We start from the raw sequence: 18,591 nt of genomic DNA on the forward strand, positions 1-18,591 counted from the left end.
ACACACCGTAACGGTCTGTTTTTCCTCATTCTCTGACCCGTCAGAATGCATTATGCTAGTTACCCTTGCATGTATACCGGAACGTGACTAATTTTGTAAAAATCAAACATGTATTGCCCAGCCTTTCACACGCTGTTTATAGTTATCGATCTTTAATTCAGGAAAACTGCAGACCAGAGCTGTGACACTGTGCTGAATTACAACAGATCAAAATGGCTGAATATTCTTTTATTTGGTATGAATGTTGGAAAATGTTTATTATTTTGAATAAAACCATAATAATTAAAGCATTGTGATAAAGGAGATAAGCAAGTAATTATGTCCGAATAAATGCTGTATTACCCCAATTGAAATGTGCTTGTTCATATTATATTCTGCATGTTGATCTGAGACTGGAGAAATTATTTTAACATAAAACTTACACACTTGTGCTCTAGAAGTATGCACTTCACTGGGCATAGAAACATACATCATTTTAGTAATGTGACAGTGTGAGTATTGGGGCACACTGCCAGGTCATGTGATAAAACTGTGTCTTATACCATAGACCCATTTGTCATTTGCATCTGTTTTAGCTTCTTAATTTATGTTACGATTATCAGCATAGACCTTCGTCTTTCCACTTTTGTACAACTGAAAATGCATGCATACAATTTTGGATTCAAAATATAACTGGGACACAGAGAAAGTGATTACCATATTTTGGTTTACTGAACACACCATGTAAATAATATTTGCAATTGTCCACTTATATGGTGTCGTGGAAATTCTTAATACGAATACAACCTACTTAATCTGACTTCTGCACCACGGACAATTTAAACAACTTCCAGTTGTTAAAAATGATATGCAGTATCTCGAGGTAATTCCCTGAATTACCTTAATACTTACAATACAATACAATACTTCCCTGAAGTAAGGTGATGGCGTCCCGTGAAGAAGCTACTATCACTACCTCAATCACACTTGAGCTGTTTCTTTTGTTGTCTTTTGAGCGTAGAATCTACACAGTTTTATTTAACTAAGTTTTATTCTCATTACATAAAATATTTCTATCACAATGGTCAGTCTTTTTACATGTTGGTGTCAATCTGACAACAATGCTCAGTGTTTTTTACATGTTAAAATATTTTTTTAAAACACTGATATTAAAAGTATGTGCCAGACTCCAGGGACAATGATGCTCTTTCCTAGCCTGGATGCCAGCCGAACTTAGCCCCGCCCACAAATTTTTTAGGTCGGGAAGTTCTGACATTCTGACTAGAATCTGAGTATGACGACGTCAGGCTAGCTCTTTCCTATTTCTGGGAACTCCCAACATGAAATCAAAATATATAACATTAATACAAATATTATATAACATGTTTTTCAAAGAATAAGGGCGCAATTTCTGCACACATTGGTGAAGCTACATGAGATTTCTGATGATTGTCAATACGGTTGCGTCTGATTGGTGAATGAATCGTTCTTTTTGAATCAAATCTTTTTTAATGATTCAATTGAACTGATTCACAAAACAAGAGGTGTGTTTGACTTGAAGCGGCGCTGTGCAGACCGATCGGTGTATGACATCAAAGTACAGCGAGAGCGATTTGAAAGCAAACAGAGCCGCCTTCTCTCTAATCGCTCTCTCTGTACTTTGATGTCATACACCGATCGGTCTGCACAGCGCCGCTTCAAGTCAAACACACCTAGGCTGTGTCCGAAATGGCATGCTCTCTTGAGTAGGTACTTATTTTGAGTAAGTAATTACTTCACGACCGCCAAAAAAGTAGAGAACTATACCCGTTCTTGTCTTAGGACAACTTTGATGAACTTTTTTGATCTACTTCAAATGTTGACTACTGTAGTATGATGAATGTGTGCAGTATGAATGTAATCTGGACGCACTACATCCGCCATGTTGTCATTATCATGTGACCTACCAGGGTCAGTTATGTCACTTCACTGCCATTCATAAGTCCTCTCCCGTGGCCTCATGCTGCATTCACAAGGGGCATCAACGCTTGAACTACTATATAGTTGGGAAGTATGTGATTTCGGATGCAGCCATAGACTTCCTTCTTTAGTCACATACTGTTTTTCACCTAGTACTATATAGTTTTAGTCACATACTGTTTTTCACCTAGTACTTTTAGTCACATACTGTTTTTCGCCTAGTACTATATTGTAGGGATGTATGTGATTTTGCACGCAGCCATAGACAAATGCCTACTTTAGTCAAATACTTTTCACCTACTATATAGTTTTAGTCACATATTGTTTTTCTCCTACTATATAGTAGGTAAGTATGCGATTTGGATGCAGCCATAGACACTTCTTTAGTCACATACTATTTTTCACCTACTGTATAGTTTTAGTCACATACTGTTTTTCGCTTAGTACTATATAGTATGTATGTGATTTCGGACGCAGCCATAGACAAATGCCTACTTTAGTCAAATCCTTTTCGCCTACTAGTTTTAGTCACATATTGTTTTTCTCCTACTATATAGTAGGGAAGTATGTGATTTTGTATGCAGCCATAAACATAGGCCTACTTCTTTAGTCACATTCTGTTTTTCACCTACTATTTAGTTTTAGTTATACTGTTTTTCACCTACTAGGTAAGTATGCGATTTGGACACAGCCATAGACACTTCTTTAGTCACATTCTGTTTTTCACCTACTATATAGTTTTAGTCACATACTGTTTTTGCCTACTATATAGTAGGGAAGTATGTGATTTCGGATGCAGCCATAATGTCTAAAAGATTTGTTCACAAATCACGAATGAGTCGGTACGAGTGGTCAACCGGTCAGCGATTCACTGAACAGAGAACTGTCTCTTTCAAACAAGTCGACTGCGCTGATTGTATGGACATTTGACTGGTGTGGAAAAACAAGCACAAATCTTACAAATAAAACATACTGAAAATATGTACGACTTGAGTGTATAATAGTTTAAAACAAATATTATTTTTTCAGCCAAGAGGTGCAAACGAATTATTTTGTTGTTGAGTGTGCTATTTAATAAAATTACAATAAATAGCTAATCGAAAAAAGCAATAACATCAATAGTTTTAGAGCATATACTACACAGATTTCTTGACGTGATGCAATATGGCGAACTGTTGCAAGAACCGACTCCCGAAGATGAGTCAGGCGAGGCGTCCCGCCACTGCAGTGCGCTTTGAGAGTGTTCAGCTGGTGTCCTCTAGGGGGCAGTGACGGGTGCGCTCGTGTCCCGGCAGCATTAGAGAGGAAGCAGGCGGAGTTCCGCACGCTTTAGGAGGCTTTTTAGCTGTTTCGGGAATAAAAAGTAGAACTTTTCCGACATCATGAACGGATCCGCACACAGCGCGGCGAGCGTTACAGATATTACACTGAAAAGAGGCCCGGCTGGTAAGTTTGGCTCTCTCTTCGACTTCCCCTGGACTGTTGGAGCTGTTGAAACAGAGTTCAGTCCGGCGGTTCGGTTCTGTGCCGCTGGTTCGGCCCGCTTCAACAAGAAGTGCTGATTTAACAGGCGCCGTAAACCCGGACAGATAATCCGGACACGAGTGGGTTCTTGCAGACGAGTCGATCGAGGTTTATTTAGAGACGTTTGTGTTATGAAAGCGAAAGTTCAGAACCAGGACTCAATACACTATCAGCGAAATCGACCGACAAACACAGACACATTTCTGGCAGATTCATGCACACTATGTTTGCCTGATATTGAAGTCTTTCAGGAGTTGTGGGTCTGGATCTGTGCAGGTTGTGAGAGCTGACAGTCTCAGCTGCCTGTTGACTTTGATTAAACTGTTATATAATGCGTTGGTGTGTGTGACCTTTGTGAGGTTATGGACTGGACTGCTCTGATAGGTCTGGACCATAGACTGTAAAAAAATAGGTCTGGACTTTGACTTTGATTAAAGGGTATGTATGACTTGAAAACAATAATAGGATCTTCATACGTCATCAACACTGTAGATCAAGTCAGTCTGTTCAACTGATACCAGGCCCACCCTACAATCCATTTGTCAATATTAGAAAGAAAATGTCAATTAAATTAGACTTAGACCCCTGGACTGGATTTGATATAATATTATTTAACATGATTTTACAATAAAACAATACCAGGTGCAAAACTGTCCACCAGTGTGCAGTGATGTATCGCTATCCTATATTTTGACCTTCTTTTCTTTTTAGTTTCAGACTCTGTCTTGCCGTACATATTCAGATTTATCTTAAATAAATTACATTTTAAATTTTAAATAAATTGCGTAAATAAATCAAATATATTTAAAATTTGAAAATTCACTTGATCTACCTAAATGCGTGTTATAGCCTAGATCTTATTGAATGAACCATCCTTGTATTTTTATTCATTCAGCGCTACAAATGAATTTTTACTAGTCATATGTCTCCATTGACTTCCATTCATTTTTAATTATGGAGCTCTACAATTGAATTGTTACTAGTAAGAATTACAAGTAGAGAGCTCTCTAATTCAATTATTATTAGTAACAATTCCAATTAGAGAGCTCTACAATTCTATTATCACTAGTAACAATACAATTAGAGAGCTCTCTTATTAAATTCTTACTAGTAAAAAAACGAATTAAAGATATGTATAATTGCAGAGCTCTGTAATTGAATTAAAGAGCTGTGCAATTGCATTCTTTCTAGTAACAACTGAATTAGAGAGCTCTCCAATTGGAATTGTGACTAGTAATAATTGGATTAAAGAGCTCTGCAATTGCATTCTTACTAGTAACAATTCAATTGTAGAGCTCCGTAATTAAAAATGAATGGAAGTCAATGGAGACATATGACTAGTAAAAATTAATTTGTAGAGCTCTCTAATTGTAATTACTAGTAGTAAGAATTGAATTGTTGAGCTCTCTAATTGAATTCTTACTAGTAAAAATGCAATTACGACGAGTAACGCTGGGTACAATTTAAGCTAAAACGGCTTGCCATACAATTCAGAGGAAAAGATCTGTTGCTTTTTTCATTTCGTTGTGATTTTAAATTTGAGTTGTATCAACCTCTTACTAAAATACATAAAAGAGCAAAGACGACAAACTTTTTTTGCCTACTGTATAATTTCAAGCACTAATTTTAAGTGTTTCGATTAACATTTCTTACATTATGCATTAGCATAGATATAAAATGTTTCTGATAGCGAGGACTGCATTTCACAGTGATGTTTTCCGTGTGTGTGTGTGTGTGTGAATTAAGAATGAGACCACTGTATCATAAGAAGTGGATCATGTCTGTTTGTACACCATCTCCGTTTCTTCAGAAATCACATTAAGGCCTTCTGACCATAGTTTAATCATGTAGGCTAAGTAGTCCAACCTGGTGCTGTGTGTAACATCCTCTCCGTCTCTGTCAGGTCTGGGGTTTAATATAGTCGGTGGAGTGGACCAGCAGTATATAATGAATGACAGCGGAATCTATGTGGCAAAAATCAAAGAAAACGGAGCAGCCGCGCTGGACGGACGTCTGCAGGAGGGAGATAAAGTTATTGCGGTAAAACCACTGTAATTTACTGTACAAACTCAACAAATTATACTTTACTCATTCTTGAATATCTCTGTACTTAACTGTGAATCAAAACTGCCACTTCACCAGAGCAGAAGTGGATACATTTTAACTTTAAAGGAACACTCCACCGTTTTTTGAAATAGGGCTTATTCACCATCTTTCCTACATTTAGATAGGTGGGCAAACGCATTTTTGTCTCAGTGCATGCACTGTTTTAGTTTGGCAGCGCCGCCGCCGCTAGCTTAGCTTCACCCCAATATAGTCCCATGTCAATATCTGCCTAGGAAGTTGCCTAGTCTTAATCTGCATTGCTATTTGTACTCGTTTTAAATACGCAGGCCACAAGAAGTAATTCGATTTTTTTATTAGTTTTTTTTAAATCACTTTTACTCATGACATGCTAACTGGCAACAAAGGATTCCATTCATTATGCTAAGCTAAGCTAGCGGCGGTGCTGCCAAACTAAAACAATGCATGCACTGAGACAAAAATGCATTTGCCCACTTATCTAAATGTAGGAAAGACGGTGAATAAGCCCTATTTCAAAAAACGGTGGAGTGTTCCTTTAACTATAAACTATAAAAGATAACTTTACATAAACGTTTGGAGTCAGTAAGATTTAAAAAAGGTCTCTTATGCTCACCAAGGCTGCACTCATTTGTTAAAAGAAAAACTGTAATATTGTGATATATTATTTCAGTTTAAAATAACTGTTTTCTATTTGAATATATTTTAAAATGATATTTATTCCACTGATATGAAAGTTGAATTTTCATGCTCGTATTTCAAAATAAATGATGAGTACATGATTGTTTCGTGTAGATAAATGGCCAGAGGTTGGACAATCTGTCTCACGGTGCAGCAGTGGAGCTGTTTCGGTCTGCAGGGGAGGATGTGCATCTTCGCATACAGCAACGAGTGAGTACTGCTGGCCATCGCGATTGTGATGTAGATAACATCTCTGGGAACTGTCAATCAATCAGCTTCACTTACATGTGTTTGTATATGTCTACAGCCTATTCTGCAGAACGGCCCCACAAGCTCTCGTGCCGATGGAGAATCTTCATCTGCTTTCGGTACATGGACATTGTATACTGTAGTCGCCCTGGCAGTAGTGACAGCAGGTGTCATCGCTTACAAACGCTTTCAGCTGAACCACCGGGGGCCCCGAGGCCCGTTTTAACCCATCACATTTTATAGACTAAAGTTTTTTTTTTCTTTTTCTTTGAACTCGTCCAAACATAACCAGGGAGTGAAAATGGAAACCCAGTTAATGGAAGCAGAATGTGCAAATTTTCTTTAATCATTTATGCCATGTTATGATGACACGCATGTAGCTGTAAATTATTTTCACAATTAATTTGGTGATAATCATTGGCGTTTAACCAGAATATCCAGCATGCCTGATGACATCGCATGGTGGAATAAGGGAACAGGGATGATGAGTACAGTGTTTGGATCAACAGCTGCAGAAATCTCTGTAATCCGAACTAGACAGAGGGGCCGCAGGCAGGAGTCCGAGGCCGAGGTGGAGCTGTGTTTCTGGGCAGAAGACAGACCGTCTTGCACCTCCAGAGAGTGCTTGAATGAGCCTGAGGTTGTACCATTAGATTAATTGAGGTATTCTCGGGTACCTGCTTGTGCAAGAGTATGTTCGAAAGCGTACATGATGTGGGTTGAGTTTTTTCTTTTTTTTAATGCTTTAATTTCTCACTCATCCATGTTGGAACATGCAGGATGCATTTCAGTGGCTGCAATAGTGTGGAAAGTGAAGCCGTTCAGTTTGTTTATTTGCCATCAGTGCTTGGCCTTGTATTTGCTCTTCTTCCCACAGGGGAAACAAAACCTAAAGGTGGAACTTGTTAGAATTCACAATCAGAATGAAAAAGATGTATTGTTGATGTTGTATATGGCTTGTGTTTCTGGAATCCTCTTGTACACTAATTTTTTTTCTTCACCTCAACTCGTGCCTTGCCAAGTTGAGCTGCTGGTCTCAGCGGTGCAGTTTTATGGGCGGCAGCTCGTGCTGCTTCTGACTGTAATATCTGTCCTGTAACTGACAGATGTGTTTGTGTTGTCATGGCGGATCTTCTGCAGGTCTGTGTGGATAAAAAAAACACATGTAAAGGCAATGTATGAAGTGCTTATTCACATTTCACAGTTTAAATAATGTTAGATTCACATGCATCAAGCATTGAATAAATCATTTGTTTGAAAAGAGCATTGATTGTATTGACACTGACATCTACATATGCAAGTGCATTTTTACATTTTAAGAGGCAGAAATTAGAATTAATGTATTATGAATGAAAATGAAATTACAAGTGTTTATAAATTAACATTTACCTAGATTAATGTGTTCTTTAAAAAAATAGCTTACCGTTAAAAAATCATTGTTATATGATACCAAATGCATTAATGTTAACAAGACGAACCGTATGGTAATGTTTTATTACTGAGGATGGACGAAAGGTCTGAATAGTCTTTTTTTTTTTTTGTAAATTTTTGCGGAGGGACAAGATGACCTTCAGTCACATGTAATTGACGAAAAACATGCTTCACACTTATGTTTCCATCCAACGTTGCGAATTTAAGGCAAAATTGGAATAAAGCAGTGTTTACATCCCATGTGTTTACAAAATCGTCACACATTTTAGGTGTAGTGAATGAAATTCGCCTGCTGGTTAGTCCGGTCATCCAATCGCATCCACTGTTGATGCAAAGTCACGTGATTTATTTGGTAAAGGAGTTTCCATCGTAGTTTATGCGCATGTCGTCTTTTCGTATAAAATTAATTGCGCATTTTTTCTAATGTATACGCATCTTGGCGTTTCCATCCAGCGTTTTTATGTAATATATCCCAAAATACGCATACAGAAGAAGCTCCATAAGTGTCCTCACAGCCCCCTTCAGGATTTCACAGGAATTCTGATTTCTTAAAGGGATAGTTCACCCAAAATTGAAAATTCTGTCATTAATTACTCACCCTCATGTCGTTTCAAACCCGTAAGACTTTCATTGAAACAACCCCCCCCCCCCCCCCCCCCCACAATGAATTTAACATTTTATTTACAAAATATTAATCTGTAAAAATATTAATATCCGACTGTCAATGGATGGACATCCGAAGATGAATGAAAGTCTTACGGGTTTTAAACAACATAAGGGTGAGTAATTAATGACAATATAGCTTTACAATATAATAATTTGAAATTTGAGTTAGATATGAATAAATAAATATAATAAGATTTTACTGTCGTCATAAAGCTCAGCTATATCATTGGTCAGAGCAGGTGTGCTAACTGGATTAATTTTCACTTTCACTAATACAGTAGGCTACAGATCTTATACATAATGTGTGTGTGTGTGTGTGTGTGTGTGTTTGCGTGCGTGTGATAGTATAGTAAAAATATTGCTGTCAAAATATTTTAATCCCTTGTCCTACTCCTACCATGACTCTTGACAGCAGATACAAAATATTTTGATACTGTGACAATAAGTGGGTTCAATTGCTTATGTGAGGGATGGTTGAAATGCAGAAAACTGCTCTGCATCTGTGTCCCATTGAGATGACTGACTCACGGTAACATGCTGTATGTGTGAGTGGATGGGCTGTCTGCTGCTGTTTCTTTGTCTGCTGTCTGAGAACAGAAGCACATGCCTTTGACAAATGACTATGTGCATGTTTGTGTGTGTTTGTGTCTGTGTGTGTAGTAGTCCTCCTCATCAGAAATCAATACACTCAAAGGCAGCAGTGATTGAATGCACTTAAAGTAGGAGAGAGAAACAAAAGAGAGTGATAATGCAGTGCTTCCTCTGCTGGAGTCTTATTACATTATGGCTAAAGCAGAAAGAGCGGTTGCATCATGGTTAAAGATTTGGCTTATTTACATTTACTTCTAATGTATTTAGAATATTGAATAATCAGTATTCTAAATGACATACCTAAAAAGACACCTCTCTGTTCTGTAATGCTGTTTCATTATTTAAATGACAGCAGCATGGCTAAAACATGTCTAACACATTTTCCTTCATGCACTTATGTACTAGATAAGACTTAACAGTGCAATTTTGCACAAACACCATCAATCAAATACTAAACCTATATGAAAACGGACAGCCTCACCATGCCATGGGTTATACAGTAAGCATTAAAGCCATCTCCCTCTCTGTCACAAATAAACCCTCTGAGAGCTATGCACCAGCTTAGATGAGCTCCTGTAATAATGCACTGTCAAAAAAGTGTCAAATTCACTGTAAACAATGCATGAAACACAATGTAACTGCAAGCAAAAATAACCTCAGCCCTAAACAAATGTAATGGCCTGCAGAAATTCTAGAAATGTCTTCTTCATCCATAAAATATAAGGTGGTTCTATACTTTTCTTTACCACAAAAACATATTTGTAACAATATTTCACTGTAATCGATATGGATTGCCTTGATACATATTTATTTTTTAGTAAATTATAAGGCCATGCAGACTTTTTACAAGTAAAAAGTTACTTCTTTTGCAGTAAAATCACATGTATTGTATTTTAAAATATAATTTCATATTTTAAAAAAAATATATAATACCTTATGTTACAGTTAACCAACGATCAGGTAGCATAGCATTTTCGTTGGTTTCCTTTAAAAAAAAAATGTGTATTTTTTTTTTTTGTACAGTTTGTAGTTTATGTCTGTTAACATATTCTTCAGATGCCATTTTAACGTAACACTGTTATTTGGAGATCGGAATAATACGCATCGCCCCCGCCCCGATATAACGCTCTGCGCGCATGGAGGAGGGGGATGATGAACGCGCTGCGTATTGATCGTGATGATGATGATGTAATAAGCGCACGCTTCGCTGATTCTAGTGCACACTAGATTCCTCACGCTCGCGACCCGGCTGGAGTGATGTCACCATCAATAGAATGAACCGTGTTTAGGAATTTTCACACCGCGTCCGTGCTGCTCAGCACGGCCTCCATGAGGACAAACCCCGGGACTGCGGCGCTGATGGCTGTTGGGGTCGGAACTGCACCAAGCTCCCTTCGACATCACATCTGCGACCCCAGCGCTCAGACAAGCGGCAAAACCCGTGCAATCGAAACACGCGCGAGCGCGCGCTTCTTTACAGCAACATTCTATATGGAATATTGGTCATCTTAACGCGAATCCAAACTCCTGATTTGGCTGACAGCCAGTCGTTGTGCATCACATATCATCTGCGCCCTTTCAGGACTTTTTTTGGGTTAGTGTCTACCATTGAAAACCGGTGAAATAGGTCTTATTCGGTGCCTGTGCTCTCTTCCCCTCGCGCTTACCGGAGACTGTCCGCGCGCTGCGCACTCAGAGGCCACAAGTGCCTGTTTTCTCTGGCTAGATTCACCATTGATGGAAACTGATGCCCTGTTGCCTTTCCTCGCCCGTGCCTACCTCTGCAGCCGCTGTTTCTCGGTTAGTAACGCGACTAGGCCCACGAGCCCAGCGAAACATCTCACAGAATGACTCTCTGATGGATAAAATGAAAAGAGTGGGTCGTTTATGTAGTGTTTTGGTCTTTTGGGTGTTGGAGTAGCGACTTTGCTGTGTTTTTATCTTCTTTGGATCCGAAACCCGGGTGCGCGAGGGGCTCGAGAGCAATAAACGCCCGTTATTTTAAGGGACCGCGCGCTTCTCTCTCAGGATGGCAAATGAGCCCGTTATTCTTAATGTGTATGACATGGTAAGAACTTTAACCCTTCCATTATTTCATACTTTAGTTGACACTGTTTATCATAAACCTCGCTCCTTTTGGGCTCTAATTTTGCATTTTATAAAATAACAATACAAAGACTTTAGGAATGGTGGTCATGGTGTAGTGATGAAGAATCTGGGCCGCTAACACAGAGGTTTCATTTTGAAAGCACGTTTTCAAACCTACTGTGAGTGTGAAGCATCTTTGACAGCGGTATAGATGACAGACAGCGCGTGTGTTTGTACTCCCTTGCTCGAGGAGGCGCTGTAACCCCATCACAATCTAAACACTCGCACTAGATAGAACAGAACAGTGATTGTGGCAATCCAACTGTTTATTTTGGAAGTAACACTTCTTATCATTAAAATGCTGTATATTTTATGCAGTATTATGTCATAAAACCCCAAGACAGACATTTTAACATCAAGAAAGTGGCTAATGGGTACACATGGACTTATTAGTTTATTTTACATTTAATAAGACACTATCTAAATACTATATCCAAATCAAACTATGTATTATAAGTTAATTCCTGCATTCCCCTGGAATACACACACTATATAAAACACTGGGGTGGGATAGACTAGTCTCTGTGTACATTAAATCATGTTCTGCATGTTCTATTATTCATGAAGGGCAGCTGGTGCACCTTTTTGGCCTCACACATACATGTTTTCTCTCAATATTCAACCCCCCCCCCCCCCCCCCCCCCAGCTTATTGTGTGTGTGTGTGTGTGTGTGTGTGTCAGGGCTTTGCACCATTCATTGATTTGAATGCCTTGTATATAGCTAACAGGATGCAGAATATAGATAGGTAGATAGATCCAGACATAGAGAAACAAATACATTTACAGTTAATTAAAACATGATTGTATGATGATGTCGTTCTCCCTCTTGCTCTCTTAGTACTGGATAAATGAATACACCTCCACTCTGGGTATTGGAGTCTTCCACTCAGGAATAGAGATCTACGGCAGAGGTAGAGTGACATATTAAGCTTATTCAATGATTTAATATTTTTCTTTTATTGCATCAAACTCTAGACCTATACTGGAACCTCAGTCCCATTTGTAAAGAACTTCATTACACACAGTGGAAAGGGTTGTTTCAGCTACTGGGACTAATTAGTGGACATGGTAGACAGTTAGTTTCCATTACTGATATATTTAGAGTGTCAAATAAAAAATACTATGATGTGATGGTGAAGATAATTTAGAACTGAATGAGCAACAGAATATCATTCATCATTTCAGTTTTTTTATTTTTTATTTAAGTAGTAGTAATTGGAGTTGCCACATTTAAAGGACAAGTTCGGTATTTTACACTTAAAGTCCTGTTTACAGATTGTTTCTGATGAAATAGAACGGTTAAGATTAAATTTTGGACAAATGCTGCTGTCCCGAGAATTTTAGGTTTCTTTCGCTTTACCCCCCACACGTAGACTGGGTGTATAGGTGCACTGGAACACTCCTTCCTAAAACACATTAAACGTTCGTTTACAAAGACGTGAAACTCACCGAGTGGTCAGGGGTGTTCACTGATATGCTCACACAAAAATCGCTGCAAAAGATGCTTTCCAACAGGTGTTTTACCATTCGTTGTAAAACTGTGGACCTATTTTTCCAAACGTCTCACACCCGTACATTCTTCCGTTGAGAGCTTGAATAATAGACACTCCAGCCCAGTTGGTGGCGATAATGCACCTTTGCAAGCAAACCACTGGCATTTCATTGTTTGCGATCCGCCGTAAAAAAAAAAAAAAAAAAGAAGAAGAAGAAGAAAACAACCCCTGAACCCCATTTCAGTTTCCGGCGCGGAGTAATACCGTACCTCACAGCACATCCAATGCAAGTCAATGGAGTTGGACAAAAACTACGATAAAACCTATTGGAAAGCATCTTTTGCAGCGATTTTTGTGTGAGCATATCAGTGAACACCCCTGACCACTCGGTGAGTTTCACGTCTTTGTAAACAAAAGTTTAATGCGTTTTAGGAAGGAGTGTTCCAGTGCACCTATACACCCAGTCTACTGGTGGGGGGGAAAGCGAAAGAAACCTAAAATTCTCGGGACAGCAGCATTTGTCCAAAATTTTATCTTAACCGTTCTATTTCATCAGAAACGATCTGTAAACAGGGCTTTAAGTGTAAAATACCGAACTTGTCCTTTAAAGGAACACGCTGACTTTTTGGGACTTTAGCTTATTCACCGTATCCCCCAGAGTTAGATAAGTCCATGCATACACTTTTCATCTCCGCACGTGGCGTAACTCTGTCTGACGCACCCACCGCTAGCCTAGCTTAGCACAAAGACTGGAGGTAAACGGCTCCAGCTAGCATACTGCTCCCAATAAGTGACAAAATAACGGCAACATTCCTATTTACATGTTGTGATTTGTATAGTCACAGCGTGTACAAATAACAAGGTCACATGAGACACGGCCATCTTCTAACCGTATACATACTGGGAACTATATTCTCAAGAAGGCGAAGCACTGCTACTTCTGCGGAGTGATTTACTCCAACTCTGAGCGAACTCCCTGCTCCTCACCACGGGGCTTCTCAGGTGCTGCGAGCAAATCACTCCGCCCAAGTAGCAGTGCTTCGCCTTCTGAGAATATAGTTCCCCTGTATGTATACGGTTAGAAGATGGCCGTGTCTCATGTGACCTTGTTATTTGTACACGCTGTGACTATACAAATCACAACATGTAAATAGGAAAATGTTGGCATTATTTTGTCACTTATTGGAACAGTATGCTAGCTGGAGCCGCTTACCTCCAGTCTTTGTGCTAAGCTAGGCTAGCGGTGGGTGCGTCAGACAGAGTTACGGCACACACAGAGATGAAAAGGGTATGTATGGACTTATCTAACTCTGGGGGATACGGTGAATAAGCTAAAGTCCCAAAAAGTCGGCGTGTTCCTTTAAGTAATGTGATACACATACATCACTAAACTTCCTTGTTATTATACATGTTTTTGTTCATTCAGTGGTCACCGATGCAATCACTGCGATCTGATCCGTGTCACTAGCATTTAAAGGCCAGCAACACACATTCCCTATCTTTCTTAATCTCTCGCACTTCGCAGTGTTTAAGGTTTGCAAATGACTTGACATGACCTACATGTGGCAGTGGACTGTTGTCTGTGTCTGTAGTGAATGATTCATTAACCAAATTGCCCCTTGGGGACATTAAAGATATTTCAATGATGGAACACAAAAGAAAAAAAGAATCTGTTGCCAATTAGTGATCCGAGTCATAAAGTGACAGAGAATATGCTGTCTTCTTTCACGGTTTCCTTTTTAAAAAAAAACTCTTTCACACTCAGCAGCAAGCAGCAGCATTGATACAGAGCAGACATAGGCAGCCGTGAGGAGTGAGGAGTGAGCCATGATTTGTGGGATCTTTACTCTAGTCTCTCATTAATACACAGATATATGTCAGAATAGGGAAAAAAAGATGATTGCAATAGATGTATGTTTATGTGATGTATATCCAAGTCAAACGGCTTCTCGAACAAGAAAAACATTTGACTTGATTTTGTTAACCGGGAATTGATTGGATAGATGATGTGCATTGATAAATAAAAAACAAAAAAACGTGAATCGTCAATTTTGATTTCTTGCCGATATTAAAGCAGGGCCTTAACCACCATAAACATTGAGAGGGACAAAATGGCCAAATTTGTTCCCACCAATATTTGATATTCTTGATGCTGCTCTGTTTGTCTTAGGATGAGAAAAAGTTAAATTTTTAGGCTGGTTGCCTCTGCGGTCTAACTGCGCTCGTCAGTGTCAAAATGATTGAGATGGTTAATCAAATCAGAGAAGGTACTGTTCACAGATACCACATATGAATTCCAGCATGACACTTGCATTTTTAATGGTGAAAGAATGCGAGCTAGGATGTAAGTTGCTAAATATTTAATATTTATCATAGAAATTTTAAACGACAAAAAGGAAAATCCAGGAAAGCAAACCACTCCACTTTATGTCAGATTTCGCTGTTTTGAAATGAAAATAATCATTTACGCAACTGGATGTGATGAGATAAGAAATATTTGTTTTTGACATATTAGGCATACAACTAAGAGTGAATTTGTGCATGTTTTAAAATAAAGATATTAGGCCTATTTGCTAATAGTTTAGATTGATTACTGTACAAAGTACATTGGTCCTCCCAATGTTCAAGACAGCCTGGATTTAAAGTGAAGTATACCGTTCTTGTAAAATTCCTTCTAAAGTGACAGTCAAAATTTTTTTCACAACCTACATTATTATTTGCTGTTTTGTTTCCATTAGAGTTTGCATATGGCGGCCATCCATATCCCTTCAGCGGCATTTTTGAGATCAGCCCTGGAAATGCCTCAGAACTGGGGGAGACTTTCAAATTCAAGTGAGTTTTACACAACCACATACACACACACACATGAGCCATAAAAACCACATCACAAGTCCTGTTTTCTCTACAGAGAGGCTATAGCTCTGGGTACAACAGACTTTGCAGAGGAGGACATTGATAAAATAATGGAGGAGCTGGGAAAGGAGTTCAAGGGGAACGCCTACCACCTGATGCACAAAAACTGCAACCATTTTTCATCCTCGCTGTCTGAGGTCAGTTTACTCTCCTAATGACTTTTTCTGTCTTTCTTTTATAAATGATCGGACTATAGGCCATATACAACCTCACTGACTGATGATGACATATATATTTGTAATTTTTCTACACTCTCACATCATTTTATTCTCTCTCTCTCTCTTTCTCTCTATAGTTGCTGTGTGGGAAAGAGATCCCACGCTGGGTGAATCGATTGGCATATTTCAGCTCCTGTATACCATTTCTGCAGAGTTGTCTGCCTAAAGAGTGGCTCACGCCTGCCGCGCTCCAGAGCCATATCTGCATGGGCCTTCGGAAGGAGAACACACACTCCCACACACACGATTCCAGCGACGATGAGCCCTCATCTGCCCCAGAGGCAGCCGCTGGAACCTCACACAGCTGCAGACACACCCGTGTGTGATCTCACGTACACACACACAGTTGTACACTAATTTGAACACACATACACTCCAACCTCTGATCCTGCTGCTACAGCGCCTCCTGCTGGGCTGGATGAACACCAGACCTCATGGCGTCTCTGAAAGGGGAAATCAGTCATGTTTTTTTCTGTAGAGCCTACAGGGATTTAAAAACCTTGCAATGGTTCTCTTAAAGTTTTAGAATTGTTTGATTTTCTACTGAGATTTTAGGGAAATCAAAACAGTGTTTGCCATTTAGTGTTCTCTCTCTTATAAGTAGGACATTATGAATGATGGGTGAACATGATGGACTGCCCCTGCTGGTGTGTGACAGCACTACAGGCCCCTCAAAAATACTGAACTTTCAGTAGTCAATTCATTTCCGTTTGTCCCTTTGACTTTTAATCTCATCTGGGTGTTCTCTAGATTTAGCCGAGTTTGCTGTGTATTTAATTCTTTTCTATTTTGTGATAGAATAAAACAGTGTGTCATCTGCAGAGGAATTTACATAAACCTTACTTTTTTCCTCAGTGACTTTAATAATATAAATCTGCTTTAATTTAATGATATGATGTCAAACTAATGCCATCTTTGGTTTACGTTTATTTTATTTCGATATCTTTGGCTGTATTTGTTTTATATTTAAGTTAAAGGTTTTCAATGAATTTACAATAAAAGGGCCGATATCATCACGTGTCTCACACACTGACAGCAGTTGGAAATTGCAGCCTTATAACTGTAAGCCATTGATATGCTGGACTCAACTGAAACAAAAGCCCCATTTTTCTGTCGTTGAGGACACAAAGGGGGCATTTGTGAGGGTGATGTTGGGGGGTGGGAACGTGTGGGTGGGGTCTGCACATCAGGTCTGGTATCAGTAGGCCTACTGTACAACAGTGTTGTGGCTGAATGCGAGTGATTAAGAAAGATAGGGAATGTGTGTTGCAAAGGTGTTAATTGTCATTTCTCTTGACTTAAGTTATTGTGCTTTCTGGCTTTTAAAAGTGCAGACTGAAAAGAGTGATGTTGATGTTAAAATGAGTCATCCACACCTCACTACATGACTTTTGCACGGATTGTTGTCCTGATTTTCAGTCGGGAGGAGTCGACACCAGACAGTTGCCAAAAGTTGAAACCAGGCTGCAGATTTCTCTAAAATCACGTTGTGTGTGATGGGCACAGACTCCAGTTTTTTAGCTTCAGACTGAGTCCACACAGTCGGAAGATATCAAACATGTTTCTGCGTGACTTTGTTGTGTTTTGAAAGACTTGAAAGTCTGGTAGTGTGTGATCTTCAGTCATTTAGAATGGCCAGTTTTCCTTTGTAACCTTTTACAACCTCACCAAGTGTATGATGCCTAGTGTTTTAAAATCTCTTCAGATTTTAAAAGTAGTGAAGTGTAATCCAGCCTCAACAGTAAATGAAGGTAACAACTAAAGGTTGTAGGGTATTTTCAGGCTCTGGAATAGACCTTAGTAAATGTAGATGCCATATCTAATTTTTCACAAATGAAAATGAAGCTCTAAAGACAGATGCACAGTTCGTTCAATAGGTTGATTGACTTATGGTCCTTTGGCAATTTTCTTAACACATGTCTTACCACAAATTTTGTTAGAAAAGCTAATTTTCAGTGTTTCGTCATGCTGAAAGATCGACAGTTACAGTTAAGAACATTAAAATGTGTTTATTTATGAAATATTAAAAAAGGTGTATTCATTGACACTATGGTCCATATCAGAGTAAATTATACATCTCTCAGTATTATTTTGATCTTTCTGTGCCATTTTGCCTCTCTCTTTGCAAATCTTCTCTAGAAGCCCACCTTTGCCGCTCAGGATGGCATGGCATTGTAGGTGGAAACACCACCATGAGTCAGATCTATGGGAAATATGTTTTTGGTGAAGTATTTATAAAATAGAATTTTATATTTGAAATATGATTCTGTTTACTGTTATTTTGTCAAAGATCTTATCAACCTGTAGAGCCTAATTCTTATGATGCTATTTTTGTTTCATTTAGTCTGAGACCACAACTGAGATCTTTTACTACAGCAAAGACCCATTTTGTAGGCATTCCCCACTGATGCCATTTCTAGCCTTGATTAGTACTTCTTGTTTTGATGTGATGGACAATTTCAGATATTTACAGATGAATATAGAGAATAAAGAAACTAAAAGGCTTTTCCCTGAATGTTATTGCTGTCATGGGGTGGAGAAGGGGCATTGACATTTCTGAATATTTTTAAACATTAATTAAATTAATTCACACCTGAGAGTCATTGTTCTCATGTGACTTGATATGTTCAGCAGAAGCCTAAAGATAATCAGGTCAT

General features: G+C 38.8%; 1 protein-coding gene across 1 annotated transcript; it reads left to right on the plus strand.

The window, feature by feature from the left end:
* The first annotated feature begins 3,202 nt into the window (after positions 1–3,202).
* LOC307149725 (deubiquitinase DESI2-like) lies at positions 3,203–18,439 on the plus strand. Its single transcript, XM_079856261.1, has 7 exons — positions 3,203–3,384; positions 5,366–5,502; positions 6,340–6,435; positions 12,149–12,221; positions 15,542–15,635; positions 15,712–15,853; positions 16,012–18,439. Exons 1-7 carry the CDS (start codon positions 3,321–3,323, stop codon positions 16,258–16,260), a joined length of 855 nt encoding a protein of 284 aa, XP_079712387.1. The 5' UTR covers positions 3,203–3,320; the 3' UTR covers positions 16,261–18,439.
* The last annotated feature ends 152 nt before the right edge of the window (positions 18,440–18,591 follow it).

Source organism: Squalius cephalus, assembly GCF_949319135.1.
Source record: "Squalius cephalus genome assembly, chromosome: 21".
NCBI classification, from domain to species: domain Eukaryota; kingdom Metazoa; phylum Chordata; class Actinopteri; order Cypriniformes; family Leuciscidae; genus Squalius; species Squalius cephalus.

Excerpts from the sequence above, each read along its gene's own strand:
- LOC307149725 (XM_079856261.1), top strand. The coding sequence starts at position 3,321 with ATGAACGGATCCGCACACAGCGCGGCGAGCGTTACAGATATTACACTG. Across the intron at positions 5,503-6,339 it reads AGGGAGATAAAGTTATTGCG|ATAAATGGCCAGAGGTTGGA; the intron begins GTAAAACCACTG and ends TGTTTCGTGTAG. Across the intron at positions 15,636-15,711 it reads GGGGAGACTTTCAAATTCAA|AGAGGCTATAGCTCTGGGTA; the intron begins GTGAGTTTTACA and ends TTTTCTCTACAG.